The 24,573-nt window shown below is 41.9% G+C and overlaps 2 protein-coding genes across 2 annotated transcripts; both read left to right on the forward strand.

Annotated features, from left to right (window-relative positions):
• The first annotated feature begins 242 nt into the window (after positions 1-242).
• Positions 243-869, forward strand: LOC121276800 (transmembrane protein 171-like). The gene has a single exon (XM_041185344.1). It carries the CDS (start codon positions 243-245, stop codon positions 867-869), a length of 627 nt encoding a protein of 208 aa, XP_041041278.1.
• Positions 870-4,348: 3,479 nt separating this feature from the next.
• Positions 4,349-14,666, forward strand: LOC121276903 (transmembrane protein 171-like). Its single transcript, XM_041185540.1, has 3 exons — positions 4,349-4,412; positions 5,991-6,126; positions 14,333-14,666. Exons 1-3 carry the CDS (start codon positions 4,373-4,375, stop codon positions 14,517-14,519), a joined length of 363 nt encoding a protein of 120 aa, XP_041041474.1. The 5' UTR covers positions 4,349-4,372; the 3' UTR covers positions 14,520-14,666.
• Positions 14,667-24,573: the final 9,907 nt, after the last annotated feature.

Raw genomic sequence — 24,573 nt, forward strand, 5'->3', positions numbered from 1 at the left:
GTGTCCTAAAATGTTAACTGTTTTTCACTCTCTAGTCATGCTGCCTGGCTTGCTGAGTATTTCCAGCTTTAATTGGCTGGTTGTTAATGAAGAGTGGTACCCATACTGTATTTTAGAGGCAGAATGATTATGATGTTTGATATCATACATGCTAAAACAAAACTTGCTACAGTATCTAATTAAATTCACAGGTTCAGCCACATCAGATTAAAGAAGAACATTTCAATCCTGAGAAGTTGATAATGCATACCCTTCCAACGTTGGAGAGAATGGAGGGAGATAGAAGCTCTTATAAAACGGGATTCTCTCTATTCATATTTGGGGTTTCATTTTTATCTGCTGGAGTCATTATTGCTACCTTTGGGTTCCAGTCTTGTGATCATAATGGTGGCAGCTGCAATGTGATCCTAAAGGCAACTGGACCAAGTTTATGTGGTATTGCCTTGGTATTCATACTGCTATCAAGATCCAGAACTCTAATCAATCTGAGACAGCTGGTCTACTCAGCAGATCAACGGTGCTTTCTTTCTTGCAGCGAACAGGACACTTTTGCCCATTTCCTCATCTTTGGTGTCCTCTTTTGTTTTAGCGGAGTGCTGTTAACGATGATTGGAGTTTGGGCTATCACCTGCCCTGGCACCATGGAAGACGAAAGATTCCATATAATTAGTAAAACTAATGGAAATGAGAAATGTAAACTGCTGTTCTTACAAATCATGGGTCCAGTGGTAACGTTTATTGGTATTTGCTTCTTACTAATTTCCCATGTCAAAAAGAAGGTAGTTTTAAGTGCAGAGGAAGAATGTACATCTGGAAATAATCAACACCCACATAGATCAGGAACATGTCAAATTGCAATAGGTAAGTAAAATGATGAAAGTTGGCGCTTACCTGTGAGTTATACACCATTGCACCTTCCAAAAGTGGATAATTAAGCTGTAGTAAGTAATGAAGAAAATTTGGTATTTGTAGAGTAATTGCACACCCGAAATCATTTTACAGCCAATGGTGAATTTTTGAGTGCAGTTACTGCTTTAATGTAGGGCGATATTTGTAATAGGTCTTCCTCTCAGTGTTGTAAGAAGTAGCAGAGTGCTTACAAGAGTTGTGTAACCTTCCTTTAGCTCCATCTAATTCTTCAACCTTCTGCCATGGACAGAAACCTCAGTAAGTCAAAAATGCTTTACAAATTGTGAACTATTGTGTGCCTGTCAATGTGCTATGAAAGCATGCATCTGGTCTACAAACCATTATGTGCTTTGATAAGAATGTAGTAACCACCATCTTTTCCACCTGGATTATGTGAGGTGAAATTGGGTTCTTTCAGTGTTAGCATAAGAATGCTTGATGTGTTTGTACAGAGTTCCATTTCCCCCTCTTCTAACTTGGTGTAAATGGGTTGGGAATGGATCAAGTAGTTTAATGAGCATGTGCTAAAATTTCAGGCTCCTAATTTGGTTTTATCAACTTGTGTTTTCCATATGCGTTAAACATTGCGCATAAAAACAAATACAATTGTTTTGTATGATATCAAGCTAGTGAAATTCACTGAATACTTTGCATCTGTCTGTACCAAGGAAGAAGATGCTACCCAGGTCATGGTAAAAGAGAAGGTAATTAATACGCTAGAAGGATTTAAAGTTAATAATGAGGAGGTGTTGGATAAGTTGTCTGTACTCAAAATTGATAAGGCATCAGGACTGAATGAGATACATCCAAAGGTATTGAGGGAAGTGAGAGTGGGAATTGTGGAGGCACTGGCCATAATTTCCAGCCTTTCTTAGACTCTGGGTTTGTTCCAGAGGACTGGAGAATTGCAAATGTTACACCCTTGTACAAAAAAGGGTGGAAAGGTAAGCCCAGCAACGACAGACCAATCAGTTTAACTTTGGTGGTGGGGAAATTGCTAGAAACAATAATTCGGGACAAAATTAAGCCACTTGGACAAATGGAGGTTAGTTAAGGAAAGCCAGCATGGATTTCATAAGAAAATCGTGTTTAACTAACTTGCTGGAGCTGTTTGAAGAGGTACAGAGGGTTGATGAAGGTAATGTTGTTGATGTGGTGTACATGAATTTCCAAAAGGCATTTGATATAGTGCCACACAACAGACTTAAGAGCAAAGTTAAAGCTCATGGAATAAAAGAGACAGTAGCAACAAAGATGCAAAATTAGCTGAGTAACAGGAAACAGAGGGGCCCCCGCACGCCAACGCATAAAATGACACGTGGTGACGTTGGGCGGGTGTCTTGACGTCACCACGCGTCATTCCGATCTTCAGTTTGGCAGGTGCACACTGGAGTCGCCCGAACTGTCAAAGGCCTGTTAAGGCGATTAATCACCTTATTAAAGTCATTGTGCCTGCCAACCTTAAGGTTGGCGGGGAGGTGAAGAGCCCAGGTGGCCTTCACATTTTTCATGGAACCTCATCCATGGGCAGGATGAGGTTTCATGAAGGGTTTATAAGTTTAATAACATTTTTTTATCAAAATTCATTGGCATGTCCCAGCTCATGTGACACTGTCACATGAGGGGACATGTCTGAATTTTTTTTGTATTTTTTTTTCAACTTTTCATAATCAAGTAATCTCCCTGGGGCAGCTCTGTGCCTCAGAGATTTCTGTGCTCTTTTGCGCGCATGTGCGAAAGAGTGCAGACCCCGACTCTCCCTCCTCCCCTGCCCACACAGGTAGCGCTGAGCACTTCTGGGTGTGCGTCACGCTGGGCGGGCCTTAATCGGCCCGCTCACGTAAAATGGTGGCATGTAGCCGTTTGTGAGTGGCGATCAGCTGCATCGCCAGCCTGCCCGACAGGGAGAAAATTCTCCCCAGAGAATAATTGTTAATGGATGTCTTTTGGACTGACGGAAGGTTTGTAGTGGTGTTCCCCAAGGGTCAGTGTTGGGACCCTTGCTCTTTCTGATATATATTAATGACCTAGACCTTGATGTACATGGCACAATTTCAAAATTTGTGGATGATACAAAACTTGGAAGTGTTGTGAACTGTGAGCAGAGTGTAGAACTTCAAAAGGACATATACAAGTTAGTGGAATGGGTGGGCAAGTGGCAGATGAAGTTCAAAGCGGTGAAATATGAAATGTTTCATTTTGGTAGGAAGAACATGGAGAAACAATATAAAATAAAGGGTACAATTCTAAAGGGACCTGTATGTATATGTGCATAAATCATTGAAGGTGGCAGGACAGGATGAGAGTGTGGTTAATAAAACATACAGTATCCTAGGCTTTATTAATAGGGGTATAGAGTACAAAAGCAAGGAGGTTATCTCAAATTTGTATAACACACTGGTTCGGCCTCAGCTAGAGTATTGTGTCCAGTTCTGGGTACCTTACTTTAGAAAAGATGTGAGGACATTAGAGAGAGCATAGAAAAGATTCATGAGAATGTATCCTCATTTATGATGATAGATTGGAGAAGTTGGGACTGTTTCTCTTGGAGAGGAGAGGCTGAAAGGAAATTTGACGTAGGTATTCAAAATCATGAGGAGCCTGGACAGAGAAGATAGGGAGAAACTGTTCCCACTCAGGATCAAGAATGAGAGGGCACAGACTTAAAGTAATTGGCAAAAGATGCAATGGTAACATGAGCAAAATCTTTTTCACACGGCATATGGTTATGATCTGGAATGCAGTCCCTGAGATTGTGGTGGAAGCAGATTCAATGAGGCATTCAAAAGGGAATTATGAAAAGGAAGAATGTGTACGGTTACAGGGAGCAGGTGGGTGAATGGCATCAGGTGAGTTACTCATTCAGAGAGCCGGTGCAGACACGATGGGACAAATAGCCTCCTTCTGCACTGTAATAATTCTGTGAATTATTTCTTCTCCTTTATGCGATAAGTATTTTAAGTGCTAACTATTTTAGAAAATAATAGCACTCTGGGGTGTTTTAGACGCAGCCCTTGAGCTGGAACTCAAGATGGACTGATGGAGTGAATGTCATTGTTGGTGCCAAGTTAGGTCATGGGAGGATAGTCAGCCTGACTTCCTGAAATGCTGTGAGGGGCAGGTCCACAGAGGTAGCTGAAAAGAAGATTAGAACGCAAAGGAAATAATTCAATCCCTCATATATTGACTCTTTTTTGTTAGAGGAATTCAAAACATATCTGCTGGTATCCCTCATGGTTTGTTGACCAGATGTGTCCATTCATGGAACATTGACAGGCAGACAAAAGTTAACAGTTCATGAAGCATTTTTAACTTACTGAGTTTGTGACCATGGCTGACGGATGGAGAATTAGATGGATCTAAAGGAGCGACACACAGCTCTTGCAATACCTCTGCTACTTCTTGCAACATTTTTGTTTGAGCGGAAGGTCTATTACAAATATTTCCCAATTTTACAGCAGCGATGACACTCAAAAGTTCTTCATTGGCTGTAAAAGGCTTTGGTAAGTGCAAGTGCTTTATAAATAGCATCTTTCTCTACTTAAAATGTTTATTTGCACTTCCCTTAAAAGTTGCAAGTTTCTCGGCATTTAAATACATTGTTAACCTAATGTACAGTGTCACTTAGAAAAATGAAGTTAACATCGCTTGAATGAGCAACAGTGCCACCTAGTGTTGGAGGAACTTGTAAAGTAAAGATCAGAACAATTCTCAATTTAAATGCATTTTGAAGCATGACAGAATTGTGACACCCATGTGCAATGTACATAATATAGGAAGTATATGTGTGGAAGAAGTACATGCTAGATGCAAGACTTTAATACAGAGAAGATATATTTCATTTTTTAAAATCTCCACAAAACTGAATAATTATCTTGTGTACTTTTTTTAATTAAGCCATGATGTTTTCTTTGTCCAGAGTTTGTTCTTCTGTGATGTTACCAATGGAGACAACCAGACCTAATGAGCTGTTCTTAATTGGCCTGTTAAACTGTTTTATTGGCTGATGAGGGATGTGAAGAAACCTTGACTTTCCCTCAAAACCGAACTACAGGTTCAAATTTTCCCACAACCAAGCTCTCGTTTAAAAGCATCTTCCCCTTCCTTCACCATCAAAAACATCAAATATGAGAAGTTTGCAACTCTCTTTGTAAACTAAAATTAAGACTATGTGTTCAAACTGCCTCTGTTATCTCCCACCCTGATGATCTTCACCTCCAAGCAGCACCAGTCAAAGTGATGCATCTCCTGCTCCCTCGATTTCCTTCTCACCCAACTCCCATTCTTGGCTACCATGCTCAATCACGTTGTCAGTGGTTCCTTTTCCTCGGGCACCACCCTTGAATCCTTTACAAACAATGTTATCACACCCCTGCCCCCTCAAAATGCCTGGTGTTGACCTTTCGATCCCTGCTGACTATTGTCGCATCTTCCTTTTTTCTAAATCCATCATTCTGGAAATGTTTTGTTAGATTCCCTCCAGTTCAGCTCTATCCTTTCTCACAGCCTTTAATGGCCCTAACTTAAGTAAAGACTAATGTCCTCTGATTGTGATCTTCTTAACCTGTGCCTGGAATTCAGCCAAGAAGTCCTCCTCCACACTCCCCCTCAATGAGACTATGTCTCTAGCAATAGGTTCTCCCTTCTCTCAGCAATCTCCTTCAGCCATCTATTTCCTCTTTTTTGCTTTCTTGGCTTGGTGTAACCCTGCTCCCTGACACATTCCATTCTTATGATGCTGGCCTTTTTGTACACTTGCCCCATCCCTCTCCTTTCACTCTGCCATTGATGACAAAGCGTCAATTAGTCTCACGCCTAATCTCTGAAATTCCCTCAGTAAACCTTGCCACTTTTCAAATCCTTTTCAAAAAATGTTCTTTGAATCTATTTTTGACTAAGCTTTTGGTCCGCTCCCCTAAACCTGTCATGATATATGTTTTCCTTTTGCTCATCTCTGAAGCAGTTTCGATGTTTTTTTAAAAAACGTTTAAGATGTCATATAAATGCAAAATGATGTCTTGCTTGAATTAGAATTCTGTATTAAATGTGTTAACTGGATAGACATTCTTGCTTTCATTCAGATAACTCTGTGCTGGTCCTTCCACCACCACCACCTTATTTTCCTGAACCACCACCAATTGTAAATGATTACAATGGAATCTGTCAGCCCCCTCCCAGTGAAAATCCTCCCTCTTATTACAGTGTTGTCTTCTGCAGGTAAAGTAACCTGACTCTTAATTTTACAGTTGAAACTTGCATGTAGTACCCCATTTTGGAATGTTATCTGACCATCTTATTTAGCTAAATAGTAATCTTTCCTCATGGCAGAATCACACAGTAGAGCAATGTCCATTTATCGGTCACTACTTATGACTTTGTGCTTCTGTCCCTGTGAGTCAGCTACTTTTTATCAAGTTTAAATGTATTGGGTGAACCTTCTATAAGACCATAAGACATAGGAGCAGAAATTAGGCCATTCGGCTCATCGAGTCTGCTCCGCCATCCAATCATGGCTGATAAGTTTCTCAACTCCATTCTCCCGCTTTTGCCCCGTAATCTTTGATCCCCTTACCAATCAAGAACCTATCTATCTCGGTCTTAAATACACTCAATGACCTGGCATCCACAGCCTTCTATGGCAATGAATTCCATAGATTCGCCAGTCTCCGGCTATAGAAATTTCTCCTCATCTCTGTTCTAAAAGGTCTTCCCTTTACTCTGAGGCTGTGCCCTTGGGTCCTAGTCTCTCCTACTAATGGAAACATCTTCCCCACGTCCACTCTATCCAGGCCTTTCAGTATTCTGTAAGTTTCAATCAAATCCTCCCTCATCCTTCTAAACTCCATCGAGTATAGACCCAGAGTCCTCAAATGTTCCTCATTTATTAAGCCTTTCATTTCTGGGTTCGTTCTCCTGAACCTCCTCTGGACCCTCTCCAGGGCCAGCAGATCCTTCCTGAGATACGGGGTCCAAAATTGCTCACAATATTCTAAATGTGGTCTGACCAGAGGCTTATAAAGCCTCAGCAGCACATCCCTGCTTTTATATTCTAGTCCTTTCGAAATAAATGCTAACTTTGCATTTGCCTTCCTAACTACCAACTCAACCTGCGAGTTAACCTTAAGAGAAACCTGGACTAGGACTCCCAAGTCCCTTTGCACTCCAGATTGCTGAATTCTCTCCCCATTTAGAAAATAGTCTATGCCTCTATTCTTCCTATCAAAGTGCATGAACTCACACTTCCCCACGTTATATTCCATCTGCCACTTCTTTGCCCATTCTCCTAACCTGTCCAAATCCTTCTGCAGCCTCCCCGCCTCCTCAATACTACCTGTCCCTCCAACTATCTTTGTATCATCTGCAAACTTAGCCAGAATGCCCTCAGTTCCTTCATCTAGATCATTAATGTATAAAGTGAAAAGTTATGGTCCCAACACTGACCCCTGCAGAACTCCACTAGTCACCGGCCACCATCCTGAGAAGGACCCCCTTATCCCCACTCTCTGCCTCCTGCCAGACAGCCAATCTTCTATCCATGCTAATACCTTGCCTCTAACACCATGGACTCTTATCTTACTCAGCAGCCTTCTGTGCAGCACCTTGTCAAAGGCCTTCTGTAAGTCCAAGCAGATAACATCCATTGGCTCTCCTTTGTCTAACCTACTTGTTACCTCCTCAGAGAATTCTAACAGATTTGTCAGGCATGACCTCCCCTTGATGAAACCATGCTGACTTTGCCCTATTTTACCATGCACTTTCAAGCATTCTGAAATCTCATCCTTAATAATGGACTCTAAAATCTTACCAATGACCAAGGTCAGGCTAATTGGCCTGTAATTTCCCATCTTTGCCTCACTCCCTTCTTAAACAGGAGGGTTACATTAGTGATTTTCCAGTCTTCTGGGACCCTCCCTGACTCCAGTGATTCCTGAAAGATCACCACTAACCCCTCCACTATCTCTTCAGTTATCTCCTTCAGAACTCTGGGGTGTAATCCATCTGGTCCAGGTGATTTATCCACCTTCAGACCTTTCAGTTTTCCTAGCACCTTCTCCTTGGTAATGGCCACCATACTCAGCTCTGCCCTCTGACTCTCTTGAACTTTGGGGATGTTACTCGTGTCTTCCACCGTGAAGACTGACACAAAGTACCTATTCAGTTCCTCCGCCATTTCTTTGTTCCCCATTACTACTTCTCCAGCGTCATTTTCCAGCCGCCCAATGTCCACTTTTGTCTCTCTCTTACCCTTTATATATCTAAAAAAACTCTTGCAATCTTCTTTTATATTACTGGCTAGTTTACCCTCATATTTAATCTTCTCCCTCTTCATTTCTTTTTTAGTTGTCCTCTGTTGGTCTTTGCAGGCTTCCCAATCCCCTGGTTTCCCGCTGCTCTTCGCTGCATTGTATGCTTTCTCTTTAGCTTTTATGCTGTCCCTGACTTCCCTTGTCAGCCATGGTTGCCTCGTCCTCCCTTTAGTATGCTTCTTCTTCCTAGGGTTGAATTTTTGAATTACTCCCAGAAACTCCTGCCATTGCTGTTCCAGTGTCTTTCCTGCTAGGCTCATCTCCCAGTCAATTCTGGCCAGCTCCTCCCTCATGCCTCTGTAGTTGCCTTTATTCAACTGTAATACCGTTACATCTGATTCCGGCTTTTTCCTCTCAAATTGCAGGGTGAATTTGAACAAATCAGAATTAAAGTTATTGCAATAGCCACCTTCACTCATAACGATTATGTTAGGCTATAAATTTAAATAATTATGTTTGTTCTTTCTAACTTCAAAACAACTTTTAATTGGAATTTTTTTTTTCAGGAGTGAAGAATAGTATGATGAAAATTAGAAACAATGCAGGACAGATCCTCAAGGTCACATATCCTGACATGGCTTCTTTCTAAATTGCAGTTTTCAAACTCTAAAATTCTAAAATTGAAGTAAAACACTCAAGGAAACCTAGCGCAAGATCGCTTGAACAATATTTGTCTTTGAAAAATGTCCATAACAGACTCTTTTAGTTGGAGGCAGGAGGGTAAATCATTTACCACTTAAAATTGAAATAAATATTTAATCCACCAAACCATTGCCAAGCCCAAAGCAGTTTTCTTTTCTTACTGATTTATTCCCTCCTCTCCTGAAGGTGTCGATTCCACACCAGGTGTCCTCCAATGGCATCATAGGATGGTTACAGCACAGAAGGAGGCCATTAGGCCCATCATGTCTGTGCTGGTCCTTTGCAAGAGCTACTCAGCTAATCTCACTGCCCTGCCCTTTCCCTGCAGCCCTGAAATTTCTTTCTCTTCAAATAATTATCTAATTGCCTTTTGAAAGCCACAATTTCCAATCTGCCTCACTACACTCTCAGGCAGTACATTCCAGGTCCAATCTACTCACTGCTTAAAAAAAATTTCTTCATGTTGCCTTTAGTTTTCTTGCCACTCATCCTAAATTGGTGTCTTCTGGTTCTTGACCCTTCTGTCAATGGGAACAGTTCCTGTTATCCATTCTGTCCAGATCCCTCATGATTTTGAACACTTCTATCCAATCTCCTTTCAACCTTCTCCCGACCATTGTTAGCTGTGGCTTAGTTGGTAGCACTTTTGCCTCTGCATCATAAGGTTCTGGGTTCAAGTGCCACTTCACAAAAATCAAGGCTGTTACACCGGTGCAGTACTGAGTGTGCTGCACTGTTGGAGGTGCCATTTTTCAGTTGAGATGGTAAACTGAAGCACCATCTGCCTGCTCTGGTGGATGTAAAAGATTCTGTGGCACCATTTTGAATAGGAGCAGGGGAGTTATCCCTGTTGTCCTGGCTAATACTTATCCCTCAATCAACATTACAAAAATAGATTATCCGGTCATTTATCACATTGTTGTTTGTGGGAGTTTCCTTAGCGCATAATTGGCAGCCAGATTTCCTGCATTACAATTGAAAAGTACTGCATTGGCTGTACAATGTGGTGGTTGTGAAAAGCGTGAGATAAATGCAAAATGTTCTTTTTTCCTTCTTCTCCTCTCTAAGGAAAATAATCCCAACTTCTCCAAACTATCCACGTGACTGAAGTCCCAAATCTCTGGAACTATTATCATAAATTTTTTCCTGCACCCTCTCTAAAGCCTTCACATCCTGTCTAAAGTGCGGTGTCCAGAATTGGACACACTACCCTAGTTGAGGTCAAGTCAGTGTTGCGTAAGGGTTTACTGTAACTGCCTTGCTTTTGTACTCAATGCCACGATTTATAAAGCTGGGCTCCTGTGTGCCTTGTTAACTACTTTCTCAACCTGTCCTGCCACCTCAACTATTTGTCTGGATGTACTCCCATGTCTCTCTGCTCCTGCACCCCCTTTTAATATTTTAACTGTATTTTATATTGCCTCTCCTCATTCTTCCTATCAAAATGTATTACTTCATTGCATTAAATTTCATCTTCCCCATGTCTGTGCATACCACTAGCCTGTCTATGTCCTCCTCAAGTGTTGAAATTGTGCCCTGCCTTGTCATGGGTCTTCAGCCCGAAGGCAGGTCCTTGGTTCATTTGTCTGATGCTTCACCCTGAGCCATTGTTTTGGCAATGGTGGTTGCCATTGTCTTCCATTCTCAATGGCAGGGCGAGGAGGCAGGCCCCAAGTCCACCTCAGCCAGAGCAGGAATCAAACCTGCACTGTTGGTATTATTCTGAACCACACATTAGCTATCTATCCAACTGAGCTAATCAGCCCCCAAGTAACTAATGTAGGTCAAGAAAAACCGCAGTTTGACCCCTGGGAAACCCCATTTTATACTTTCGCCTGATAAACAACACTTCAACACCACTCTCTATTTCCTGTCATTAGGCCAACTTTGTGCCTTTGCTGCCAATGCCCCTTTTTCCTTTGCTTGGACAAGCTTGCTACTTTATCAAAAGTGTGAAACTATATGAAAAGCCTTTGGAAGTCCTTGTACAATACATTAACCTTCTCTGTTAGGTCCTCAAAAACTCAACCAAATTAACTAAACATGGTTTAACTTTAACAACCATGTGTTGGCTTTTCTTAGTTAACCCACACTTGTCCAAGTGAATGTTAATTTTGTCCTGGATTATCATTTCAAAACATTTTCCCGCCACAGAGGTTAAACTGATTGGCCTTTGGTTGCTGGGCTTATTCTTACATCCTTTTTTGAACAAGTGTGTAATATTTGCAGTTCTCCAGTCCTCTGGCACCAACCCTGTATCTAAGGAGTATTGGAAGGTTATTCCCAGAGCTTGCACAAATTCCATCCTTACTTTTCTCAGTATCCTCGGATACATCTCATCCGGTCCTGGTGATATCTTATCTTTAAATACAGCCAGCCTTTCTAATTTCTCCTCTTTAGCAATTTTAACCCATTCAATGTCTCACCTACATCCCCTTGCACTCTGACTTTGACAGTATCTTCTTCCTTGGTAAAAACAGATGCAGAGTTACCCATTTAGTAGTATCTCAGCCATACTCTCTGCCTCCATGCATAAATCCCCTGTTTGATCCCTAATTAGCCGCACCCTTTTACTACCATTTTATTATTTACATGCACATAGAAGACTTTTGAATTCCCTTTTATTTTAGCTGCCAGTCTGTTCTCATACCTGCTCTTTTTCACTTCACCTCTAAACTTTCTATATTCAACATGGTTCTCACTTGTATAATCAACCTGACATCTTTTTGAAAACACGCTTTTTCTGCATCATCTTATTCTCCATCTCTTTCATCATCCAACGAGCTCTGAATTTGTTTGTCTTGCCTTTTTTGTGGGAATGTACCTCGATTGTATCCAAACCATCTCCTTTTTAAAGGCAGCTTATTTCCATTATAGCTTTGCCTGACGATCTTTGGTTCTAGTTTACCTGAACCCAGATCCTTTCTCACCCCAAATAATTAACTTTACTCTGGATTGCTCCTTGATCTTTTCCGTGGCTAACCTAAACCTTATGTTACTATGATCATGCCTGCCAGACTACTACCACTTGATTCACATAACCGACTCTTCATTCCCTAGACCCAGATCCAGCAATACCTCCTTTCTTGTTGGCCCGGAAACATACTGGTCTAAATAATATCCTGAAAACACTTCAGAAACTTCCCCCTCTCTGATCTTTACGTTACTACTATCCCAGTCTATATTAGGATAATTAAAGTCCCCCATTATAACTACTCTGTATTTAAATAGTCGTTGGGTAGTACAGAACTTGAATATTGCTGAAAAGAGAGACATGTTGCTGAATCTTTTCAACTTGCACCCATCAGGACAAATGCAAGAATGCCAAACTTTAAATGATCACAGCAATTTATACTGGAGAAGAAAAGGGTTCTGATTGGTTGGCAAGTTAACTCTGATTGGCTGAGGCGTTACCATGGAGAAAGCAACAGAGGACCAAAGGCTACCCATACTTCTGGGTAATTAAACAAAGCCACAAGGGGCTTAGGCATATTTCTTTTGTTTGCGGACAACGGGTCCTTGCATGTATGATGCTTTGAGCAGGCATAAATGAGTCATGTTATGAGCTCAACTGATTATCTTAAATTGTCTGTTAATGTAGCTATTGGTGCACTCACGATTGCACAGCACTTGCTTAGCAATCATGGACCTTGCAAAACCCAAAACAAAATATCTGTTAGATGCGATTTCATGCTTGTTCAGCAAGTGCTGCCCAATCTTGAGTGTGCTAATAGTTGCATGAGCAACCAATTTAAGATAATTAGTCAAGCTCATAATATGGCTCATTTACGCTTGCTAGAAGCAACATACATTGATAAGCAGAGATCTGTAATCTGCAAGTAAAAGGAATACGGTAAAGTTATGTGCCTAGAATTACCTGGAAACATGGGGAGCCTACAGTTCCCTGTTGCTTTCTCCATGGCAATGCCTTGACCAATCAGAGTCGACTTGCCAACCAATCAGCAGCCTTTTCTCCTGTAGTATACATTGTTGTGATTGTTTGAAATTGACATCCTTGTGGTTGTACTTATGAGTGCAAGATGAAAAGCTTTGGCAACGTGTCTCTTTTCAGCAATACTCTGTATTTTTTGTAACTCTCTGTAACGTCCTTGCAAATTCCTTCCTCTATATTTTTCCCACTAATTGGTGGCCTATTGAAAACACCCTTTTCAATTATTTTCTATTAATGATACCTTTATTGTTTATTAGGTCTTACCACACAGATTCTGTTCTTGACCCCTCTAGGAGAGCCTCTCCATCCAGCACTATAATATTCTTCTTGACCAATACTGTCACCCCTCCTCTTTTCTCTCTTTCCCTATCTTTCTTGAACACCCTATATTCAGGAGCATTAAGTTCCCAGTCCTGTCATTTTTTTGAGCCAGGTCTCTGTTAATGTTACAGCATTATGGTAGAATTTTTCTCTCATCAGACGGGTGTGTGGCCGACCCGAATTAGAGTAAAATAGTGCGTGATGACGTCAGGCGAGTGTCCCGAAGTTATCGCACACTCTCGCAATATTTCGCTCAGCAGGCATGTGCAAGAGGTGGCAGCATGCCTACTGACAATTCAATTAATCAAATTGGAATTTTTGCTGCCCGCCCAACCATTTGGTTGGCGGGTGAGCGAAAAAGCCAAGTGACCTTTGGATTTTTTATGAAAACTCATCCACGGACAGGATGAGGTTTCCAACAGGAATTTAAAAAAAATGTTTAAGCCTCATTTTATAACCTGTCCCTCCTCATATGGCAGAGTCACATGAGGGGACATGTTTTTAACATTTGTAAGTTTTTCATTTTTGATTTAAAAAATCTTCAGCTCCGTGAGGCAGCTCGATGCCTCAGGGGGCTCTCATTGTGCACACCCGTGTGCGGGGGCAAACTTCCACGCTGGTCCTCCTCCCACCCCCCACCTCTCCCCCCCCAGCACAGCAGCGCTCAGTGTTGTAGCTTACGTTTCCCACTGGCTGGCCATTAATTGTTTCTCCTTTTCTAATGTTACATCCAAATAACCATTATTTATGTGTGAGCATTGACCAGCCATTTACTTTTACAGAGCTTAAAAGGTCATGAAATTTTGGGTGTAAGTGAGTTAAGCTTAAGTTATGACCCATATTCTTTTGTGTATAATGTTTAGTGAAACAAAATCTGTCCATGATGGTCATGTTTGTCACAGTCTTTGTATCTTCTAATATCATTCAGTTCTTCATTAATTATTAAGGCTTTAAAATAAAGTAAAAGTATCCCAAAACAAGTGGTCTTTAGGCCTTATATCATCCTTTTAATTGTCAGTGTTTTTGCAATCTACAGAATAGACCAATTTCTAGCAGTTGCTGTGTTTAAATAAAACCTTTCTTATATGGAACCACAGTGGAGAATGTTTTTGTTAATGTTAAGATACCTACTCCTGAACTCGCTAAAATTAGATAATTTCTTCTATCAAAAACTGAATTTTGATTTTAACTTCTTTGACAGGTCACAGACAGATGAGAACCCTAATTCCAATATGAGAGACAGTAGATTGATTCTTACGGAGTTTACAGCACATTACCATATATATCTGGTGTCTGCTACTTTCCAACAGAATTATCACCAAGGAATGAAGAAAAAGATCTCCAGACCTCAGCTGAACAATTACTTCACCCAACAGCATCTTAGATAAATAAAAATTGATATTTTTATTTTTTGTTTACTTGGTACTTTCAGTTAAATTATATCAGATTGTTCTTAGAACATTGATGAACAAAAACAGGCTCTTTTGCTTATCAAGTCTGTATTTGGGAGTGAGGAGAGTTTTCCAAATAAGAATCTGATCCAACTTTCCTTACTCCCTTTTAATATTCCTTTTCTCAAGAAACTATACAACTACTTTTTGAAAAAAAGATAAACTCTGCTTCAATAGTTGTTTGTGATGGAGAATTCCACATTCTAATCACTCCACTGTACAGATTCTTTCTTGATCGCACCTTGAATTATCTTTGTCATTGTCTTGAATTTGTGTTGTCGTTGCCTACTCACTGACCAAATGAAACAATCTATTACTATTTACCTTATCATGACCTCTTATAATCATGGAAGACATCTATCAAACCACTCCATAATTTTCTCAAATGTAATAAAACCCTATTTTCTCAAGTCTTCATTCATAACTGAAATATTAAAGTATATGAGGAGCAAGCTGTAAACTAGAATTTGACTTGGTAGATAATCTAGAGAAAACACCTGCTGTTTTGATAGCTGATATGGTCTTTTATATGTTATAACATTCTATGGTCCCTTTCTCATCTACATGCTGCCCCTTGGTGACATTATCTGAAAGTGTTAGCTTTCACACGTATGCTGATGACACCCAGCTCTACCTCACCACCACCCTTCTTGACTCCTCCACTGTTGCTAAATTATCAGAGTGTTTACCTGATGTCCAGTACTGGATGAACAGAAGTTTACTCCCAACTAAGCATTTGGAGGACTGAAGCCATTTCCTCGCTATCAATTTCATTCCTCTCCCTGGCAACAGCTTGAGAACAAACCAGACTGTTTGCAATCTTCGTGTCACATTTGACCCTGAGATGAGATTCTGGCCTCATAATCATGCCATTACTAAGAGCACCTATATCCACCTTTGTAACTTTGCTCCTGTCTCAGCCCATCTGCTGCTGAAACCCTCGTTCATGCCTTTGCTCCCTCTAGACTTGACCATTCAGTGCAGTCCTGGCTGCTCTCCCACGTTTTACCCTCCATAAACGTGAGGTCATCCAAAACTGCTGCTCATGTCTTAACTCGGACTAAATCCCGTTCCCCTGTCATCCCCGATTGAAGACTGGTTAGCCATCAGGAAACGAGTTGGGATAAATGGGTCAATTTCAGGATGGCAAACTATAACTAGTGGATTGCCACAGGGATCAGTACTGGGGCCACAATTATTTACAATCTATATCAATGACTTGGATGAAGGGACTGGCTGTAGCCAAATTTGCTGATGATATGAAGATAAGTAGGAAAGCAAATTGTGAGGAGAATGCAACAGGATATGGATAGGTTAAATGACTGGGCAAACATTTAGCAGATTGAGTATATTATGGGAAAATGTGAGGTTTTCCACTTTGGCAGGAAGAATAGAAAAGCGGAATATTATTTAAATGAAGAGAGATTGAAGAATGCTGTTTTAAAATTACTTCACAGTATGTGGAAGTTGCTGGCCATACCAGCATTTATTGCCCATTTCTAAGTATGGAGGGATCTGGGTGTCCCTGTACATGAATCACAAAGAGTCAACATGCAAATACAGCAATTAATTAGGAAGGCAAAGGCAATGTTGGCTGTTATTGCAAGGATTAAAAGTAGGCAAGCCTTGCTACAACTACAGGGCATTGGTGAGACCACATCTAAAGAATTGTATAGAATTTGGTCCCCTTGTTTAACGGTGGAAAGACTTGCATTGAAAGCAGTTCAGAGGAGGTTCACCAGGCTGATTCCTGGGATGAGGAGTATGTCTTATGGGGCAAGATTGAATAGGTTGGGCCTGTACTCATAGGAGTTTAGAAGAATGAGAGGTAATCTTACTAAAACATATAAGATTCTGAGGAAGTTTGATGGGTTTGATGCTGAGAGGATGTTTCCTCGTGGGGAAATCTAGAGCTAGGGCACATAGTTTAAAAATGAGTCTCCTATTTAAGACGGAGATAAGGAATTTCTTCTGAGATTGTTGTTAGTGTTTGGAATTCTCTTCCTGAGTGAGCAGTACAGGTTGGATTATTGAATATATTCAAGGCTGAGTTATACAGATTTTTGATTGAAGGGAGTAAAGGATTAAGGGAGCAGGCAGAAAAGTGGAGTTAAGGCCACAACCTGATTAGCCATAATCTTACTGAATGGTGGAGCAGGCCCCAGGGGCCGAATAACTTAGTACTGCTCCTATTTCTTATGTTCTTTACCCCTATGCTCACTCACCTACATTGCCTCCCAGTCAAGCAAAGTCTTGATTTTAAAATTCTCATCCTTGTTTTCAACTCCCTTTGTAATCTTATTGCTGCCTATCACCGTTATCTCCTCCAGCCCCACAACCCTCTGTGCTCCTCTAATTCTGGCCTATTGTGCATCCCGATTTTAATCGCTTCACCATTAGTAACTGTGATTAGTCACTGCCAAGGCCTCAAGCTCTGGAATAGACCCCATTTACCTCTCCGTCTCTCTACCCTACTTTCCTCCCATAAGACACTTCTAAAAATTCTTTGATTAGCTTTTGGTCATCTGACCTAATATCGCCTTATGTGGTTCAGTGTTATATTTTGTTTAATGCTCCTGTGAAGTGCCTTGGGATGTTTTATTACATTAACGGTGCTGTATAAATATTTAAGTAGTTGTTGTAACTATAATCTTTCATCCCTGAGAACATGTTAAATAGCAGTATTGATTTTTAAAAAAATCTTTTCTTGCATGCATTGAGCTGTTACCTGTCTTGTAATAGAAAATATCTTCACCTATGAGTTAGAAAGGAAGATTCTATTCAGCCCTTCTTTACTATGTTGAAGTTCAGTTCTGCTTTGAGATAGATTTTACAGACTGTAAAATACATGAGTAGACCTACGCATTTGCAAATGTGTATTTCCTTTTCATTAGGGCCACCATTGTGATCACTAGAACTGAAAGTAAAGCAGGATGTGTGGCTGCATGAGTTAAATAATGCATCATGACACTCTTTGGGTGTTGTTTAGGATCCATGGCCACCATTTTTTGAACTGGTATTTTGTACCAATTTCGGTATTAGTGATCTGATTGTGCCCAAAGAAATGTAATCTAAGGTGACTTTGAGTTCTTATTTTATTGAAGTGGAGAGAGTTTATTTGCATACGGGGCACTGTACTGCATTTCAGATGCGTTGTGCAAGTGAGTATTTTGCATGACCCTGGCTGTTGATGCATGTTCCCATCATAATGCTGCATCCTGCATGCGAACCACACTATTTTTCCACACTATTGCCCACATTAAGAAAACAACAGAAAGGGTATTTTAATTAAGCAGGAGCAGACTTTTTAAGACAAAGTATTTAATTTGTTTACTCTACATGTTAAATTATATGGAATTAATTTTTACATGGTGGAATAATCACAAATGTACATGTTCATCAAGGATTTCTTAATAAAACATTGATAGAACTATAAAAGCAATTTTAAATCTTGATTGTCTTCAAGAACGGTAAACTTGCATATAAAGAAATAAAGGAACACCTGGACATTCCCCTCCAAAAATCACACACCATCCTGACTTGGAAATATATCACCATTCTTTCATTGTCACTGGGTCAAAATCCTGGTGCTCCCTACCTTACAGTACTGCGGGAATATCTTTAGTACAATGGACTTTAGCTGTTCAAGAAGGCGGCTCACCACCATTTTTGCAAGGGCAATTAGGGATAGATAATAAATGCTGGCCTTACCAGGGTCGTCCATAACCCTGGAATGAATAAATAAACAGATTAAATCTTGTGCAAAAATGTCCTATGCCCTTATAATTGAATATCTGTAGTGATTAACCTCATGGCCATTTGTCAGCTGGAAAGTTAAAAAAAGTTCTCAAATTAATCAAATTACACAAGACTTTTACATTGTTATTTTATATTAACATTTTATGGTGGCCTGTACCCCCAGATTAACTTCGAATACATGCCCTAGCGAGCATGTAGCTGAAGCTGCTATTTAAAAAGAGTGCATGCAGTTGTAAATTTGCTGCTTATCTCCCTGCTAAGACAATAACCCATCTCCAGACCTGCCTCACTCAGCATGATCTGCTGATACTAAGGTCTCAACAGGAAATGAGAAGGGACTGCCAGTTTGCATTTTGTTTCCATTTGTGTCTCATTGTCACATGGGGGGGACATGTTAGGGAAATTTTTTTCTATTTTTCATATTTTTAGAACTGTCAACGATCTCCCTAAGGCAGCACTTAGCTTTTGGGGAACCCCCCCCCCAACCCCCCCCCCCCCCCCCCCCGACCGCCCGCACAAGAAGCGCTCAGCTCTTCCTGCTGGACATCACGCTGGGCAGGCCTTAATTGGCCTGCCCACGTAAAATGGCGGCAGGGCCCACTTCTCCGGTAGGGATCGGCTCCCTGCCCGCCCGCCAGGCAGAAAATTCTGCCCAATTAGCTCCATTCCTTTGCTCTTTCCCAATAGCTCTGCAAGTTTTTCCATTTCAAGTGCTTATCCAATTCGCTTTGGAATTTTATTTACTGAATCTTTTTTTAATTCATTCACGGGATGTGGGCTTCGCTGGCTGGGCCAGCATTTATTGCCCATCCCGAGCTGCCCTGGAGAAGGTGCTGGTGAGCTGCCTTCTTGAACCGCTGCAGTCCATGTGGTGTAGGTACACCCACAGTACTGTTAGGAAGGGAGTTCCAAGAATTTGACCCAGTGACAGTGAAAGAACGGCAATATATTTCCAAGTCAGGATGCTGAGGGATTTGGAGGGGAACTTCCAGGTGGTGGTGTTCCCATCCATCTGCTGCCCTTGTTCTTCTAGATGGTAGTGGTCATGGGTTTGGAAGGTGCAGTCGAAGGAGCCTTGGTGAATTCCTGCTGTGCATCTTGTAAATGGTGCACACTGCTGCTACTGTGCGTCGGTGGTGGAGGGAGTCAATGTTTGTGGATATGGTGCCAATGAAGCAGGCTGCTTTATCCTGGATGGTGTCAAGCTTCTTGAGTGTTGTGGGAGCTGCACTCATCTCGGTAAGTGGGGAGTATTCCATCACACTCCTGACTTGTTCCGTGCAGATGGTGGACAGGCTTTGGGGAGTCAGGAGGTGAGTTCCTCATCGCACGATTCCGAGCCTCTGACCTGCTGTTGTAGCCACAGTATTTATATGGCTAGTCCAGTTCAGTTTCTGGTCAATGGTAACTCCCAGGATGTTGACTATTGGGGGGGTTCAGTGATGGTAATGCCATTGATCATCAAGGGGCGATGGTTGGATTCTTTCCTGTTGGAGATGGTTATTACCTGACATTTGTGTGACGCGAATATTACTTGCCACTTGTCAGCCCAAGCCTGGATATTGTCCAGGTCTTGCTGCATTTGGACATGGATTGCTGCAATATCTGAGGAGTAGCGAATGGTGCTGAACATTGTGCAATCATCAGTGAACATCCCCACTTCTGACCTTATGATGGAAGGAAGGTCATTGATGAAGCAGCTGATGATGGCTGGGCCTAGGACACTACCCTGAGGAACTTCTGCGGTGATGTCCTGGAGCTGAGATGACTGACCTGCAACAACCACAACCATCTTCCTTTGCGCTAGGTATGACTCCAACCAGTGGAGAGTTTTCCCCCTGATTCCCATTGACTCCAGTTTTGCTAGGGTTTCTTGATGCCCCACTCAGTCAAATGCTGCTTTGATGTCAAGGGCAGTCACTCTCACATCATCTTGGGAGTTCATCTCTTTTGTCCATGTTTGAACCAAGGTTGTAATGAGGTCAGGAGCTGAGTGGCCCTGGCAGAACCCAAATTGGGCATCAGTGAGCAGTTTATTGCTAAGCAAGTGCCATTTGAAAGCACTGTTGAAGATCCCTTCCATTACTTTACTGATGATGGAGAGTAGACTGATAGGGCGGTAATTAGCTGGTAGGATTTTTCCTGTTTTTTGTGTACAGGACATACCTGGGCAATTTTCCACATAGCAGGGTAGATGCCAGTGTTGTAGTGGAACAGCTTGGCTAGGGGCGTGGCAAGTTCTGGAGCTTCCACCATCTTTGGCATAGTACATTTCAGATTCTAGCTTGCTGCAAAACTAAAAGGTTTTCCCCTCTGGCAATTGTATTGTCAATTCCTTTCAATCTGTGTCTTTCAGTTACTGATTCTCCTGCTGGTAGAAACAGTTTCTCCCTACGTATACTATCAAGTCCCTCAAAATATTGAATACCTCTATTAAATATCCTCCTAATCTTCTAAAGAGACCAATCCCTGCTTCTCCAGTTTCTCCACATAACTCTGGTACCGTTCTAGTAAACTTCTTTAAAAAACCTTGACATTCTTTCTCAAGCCTATTGCCCAGAATTGGAAAAAGACTCCAGCTGGGGCCTAATTCATGATTTTGAAAGGTTTACCATAATTCCCTTGCTTCTGTTTTCTATGCCTCTGTTTATATAAATCCCACAGGCAATTTTTACAGCCTTCTCATCTTGGCCTGCCACCTTCAATGACACATGTATTTGCACCCCCTAATCTCTCTGTCCCTGGATCCACTTTAAAAATTGTACCTTTTAGTTCATATTGACTGATCTCATTATTGCAACCAAATTGCATCACTTCACAATACTCTGCATTAAGTTTCGTCTGTCACGTGTTGGCCTATTTCACCAGTCTGTCTATGACCTCCTGAAGTCTGTTAGTATCCTCCTCACCACATTAACAAGATTCATGTAATCTGCAAACTTTGAAATTATTCCCCCGTTTACCCAATTCCAGGTAATCGATTTCCATCAAAAAGAGCCCTGGTCCTAATGCTGACCCCTGGGGGAATGCCATATTTGCCTCCTGTAGTATCCATGCTGCCTCTGCTCCTTTATTCCCATGGGCTTCAATTTTACTCACAAACCTATTGTGATGCTTTATCAAATGCCTTTTGAAAATCCATTGTCACAACACCCACACTACTATCTTCATTAATGCTCTCCATTACTTCATCATATAAGGTAGTCAAGTTAGTCAAACACAAGAGCGCAGAAATCTCCCTGAGGCACAGAGCTGCCTCAGAGGAGATTAGTTTGATTTTTGAAAATTTTAATAAAGAAAAAAAATAATTTTTAAGACATGTCCCCTGAAGTGACAGTGTCATTTGAGCTGGGACATGTCAGTGAATTTTATTTTAAAAATTGATTAAACTTTAAGGGCAGAAGTTTGCCCTTGGATGGCGAGCGGGCCCCATTGGCTCGGCAGCGGGTGGACAGCCGACCCCGCCACTGAAATGGGACCCGGCACCATTTTAAGTTGGGGGGGGTGTCAATTAAGGCCTGCCCAGCAGCATCTCCGATGGGAAGCGCTATGCGGGAATCCCCATCTGCCAAAGTGCATTCGTTCACGCATGCACACAAAAGGGCACACTTCTCCCTGTGGCAAAGTCCTGTCTCAGGGAGACCAGTGGCAGTCCAAAAAACTTTAAAAATACAAAAAATAAAAAATTATTAACATGTCCCCCTCATGTGACAATGTCACACGAGATGGGACATGTTAATAAAAAACACATAAACCTTATAACTTCTTTACAAAACGGACATGAAACTTCATCCCGCCAGTGGATGAAGTTTCATGAATAATCTGGAGCCTGCTGGGGCTCCTGGCCTGCCCGCCAGCCTTAAGCTTGAACAGGCAGGTCTTTAATTACTTGAACTAGCCAGTCAATGGCCTCAATCGGCCATTGACAGGTCGGCGGGCGGACAGCTGATTTTGCTCCGCCCCTGCCTTCCTAAAAATTTAAATGGCCTGGGATGACGTTGGGGATTCCTCCCGACGTCATCCCGCGTCATTTTCCCCTCGGCGAGCGGGCCCCGCCCCCAAATCGCCGAGGGGAAAATCCTGGCCTAAAACCCTTCATGAAACCTCATCTCGCCCATGGATGTGGTTCCATGATAAATGTGAAGGCCGCTTGGGCTCTTCGCCTGCCTGCAAACCTTAAGATTGGACAGGCAGCTCAGTTAATTATTTTAATTGCTGTTTAAATGGCCTTAATAGGCCTTTGACAGTTCAGCGGGCACGCAGGCGAGTCCAGTGCGCGCCCGCCGAACTGAAGATCTAAATGGCATGCCCAATGTCACTGTGTGTCGTTTCATGCGTCGCCAAGTGGGCCCCACCCCCACTCGCTGACCCAAAGATTCTGGCCCTAAGAAATGTGTTGGATGAGGGCGATTATTGAAGCTCAGAGGGCATAGGAGCTGAGTCCAATCCTGTCTTTCTGCACTTTCCATAGGAGTCATTGGATAATTATCAGGAACAGAATCATACTTTTCTCTTTCAAGTCTGAGGCTGATTACTGCTCCCACGGATAACTTGGATAGCATAGTACCGGCTGGGAATCAAATCTGGGTTTAGCCTAGTCACAGAGCGCTAGGCAACCTGACACATTTTTGCAGCAAGACACTGGCGCAGTCCTTACCTAATTATTCCCCTTTAGTTTTGAGTTGACCTGTTGTGCGCCTGCAGTAGGCATTGGTCACAATCCACATGGACTGCAGGCTTAATAATTCCATTTCTATTAGTCTGACTGTAACAAGATAACAAATGAACACCTAACCCATGACAATATGCCACAAAAATAGATTTGAGGCACTGAGGACTAATATAACTGTGATCTCTTTTACCCACCAATATTTTGCCTCATAAAAGAGCTTTTGAGAGCTGTGTGACATTTTTTTTAAAGATTCTACTTCAGCAAAGTACTAAGTTCCTTGAAGTTTGCATATCACAAATGAAGACGTGACACCCATGGAAGGTGTGACCTATTCACAAATTAACACTATCAGAGGAGCCCATCCATGCACAAATACGCAGGCCATGTTGTCACCAGGGGACTGACGTGCAAGTGTGTCATCACCAGAGGAAGTGGCACATGTACAGGCCAAGTTGTTACCAGTGGTCAGATGTACACACATGAAGTAATGTTGGAAGAGGCCCCAAGCATGCGCTGGGAGTGTGTTTTAATTCACTCAATCATTGACAGGGTATGGGCATTGCTAGCAAGGCCAGCATTTATTGTCGGGACTTAACTGCCCTAAACTGGGTGGTAGTGAGCAGTTTTCTTGAACCGCTGTAGTTCATGGTGCATTCTAGTGAGGTGTTCCAGGATATTGACTCAGCGATGATGTAGGAATAGCAGTAGGCCTCCAAGTCAGAATACTTTGTGACATGGAGAGAAACTTGCAGGTGGCAGTGTTGCCATATGGGTGCTGTCCTTGTTCTCCAAGGTGGTAGAGGTAGCGGTTTGGGAGGTGCAGTTGAAAAAGCCTTGGCGAGTTGCTGCAGTACAACTTATAGAAGGTACAAACTACAGACATGGTGCACCGAAGGTGGCGGAGGCAAATGGATAACATGGTGAATGGGGTGCCACTCAAGTGGACTACTTTGTCCTGGATGGTGTACAGTTTCTTGAGTATTGTTGGAGATGCACTTATCCTGGCAAGTGGAGCGTATTCCATCATCTTTCTGACTTGTGCCATGTACGCATTGGAAAAGCTTTGGGGAATCAAGAGGTGAATCACTTACCATAGACTCTGATCTGCATTTCTAGCCATTGTAAGTCACAGTATTTACGTGGCTGTCCACTTTAGTTTTTGGTCAATGGTGACTTCTAATATGTTGGTAGTGGGCAACAATGATCATCATGGGGAAGTGGTTAGACTCTCTCTTGTTGGAAATGGTCATTGCCTGCCACTGGATGGTATGATTGTCATTTGCCACTTATCAATCCAACACTGGATGTTGTCCAGGTCTTGCTGCATGCAGACATTGAAACATAGAAAGAGTTATAGCACAGGGGGCCAAAAAAAGAACTCTTTAGCTTGTGGTCTGTATCCCTATAGGTTACAGCACTTCAAGTACATATCCAAGTATTTTTAAAATACAATAAGAGTTTCTGCTTGTGCCACCTTTTCAGGTAGCAAGTTCCAGATACCCACTACAATCTGGGTGAAAAGATTTCACTTCAATTCTCTTCTAATCAGCCATGTGGTAG

This window comes from Carcharodon carcharias, chromosome 4 (assembly GCF_017639515.1).
Source record: "Carcharodon carcharias isolate sCarCar2 chromosome 4, sCarCar2.pri, whole genome shotgun sequence".
Taxonomy (NCBI): Eukaryota; Metazoa; Chordata; class Chondrichthyes; order Lamniformes; family Lamnidae; genus Carcharodon; species Carcharodon carcharias.

What these genes read in the sequence shown, in the direction of transcription:
- LOC121276800 (XM_041185344.1), top strand. Translation starts at nt 243, where the DNA reads ATGCATACCCTTCCAACGTTGGAGAGAATGGAGGGAGATAGAAGCTCT.
- LOC121276903 (XM_041185540.1), top strand. Translation starts at nt 4,373, where the DNA reads ATGACACTCAAAAGTTCTTCATTGGCTGTAAAAGGCTTTG. An exon ending in ATTGGCTGTAAAAGGCTTTG is followed by an intron (nt 4,413 to 5,990) that starts GTAAGTGCAAGT and finishes GCTTTCATTCAG; the next exon opens with ATAACTCTGTGCTGGTCCTT. An exon ending in TACAGTGTTGTCTTCTGCAG is followed by an intron (nt 6,127 to 14,332) that starts GTAAAGTAACCT and finishes CTTCTTTGACAG; the next exon opens with GTCACAGACAGATGAGAACC.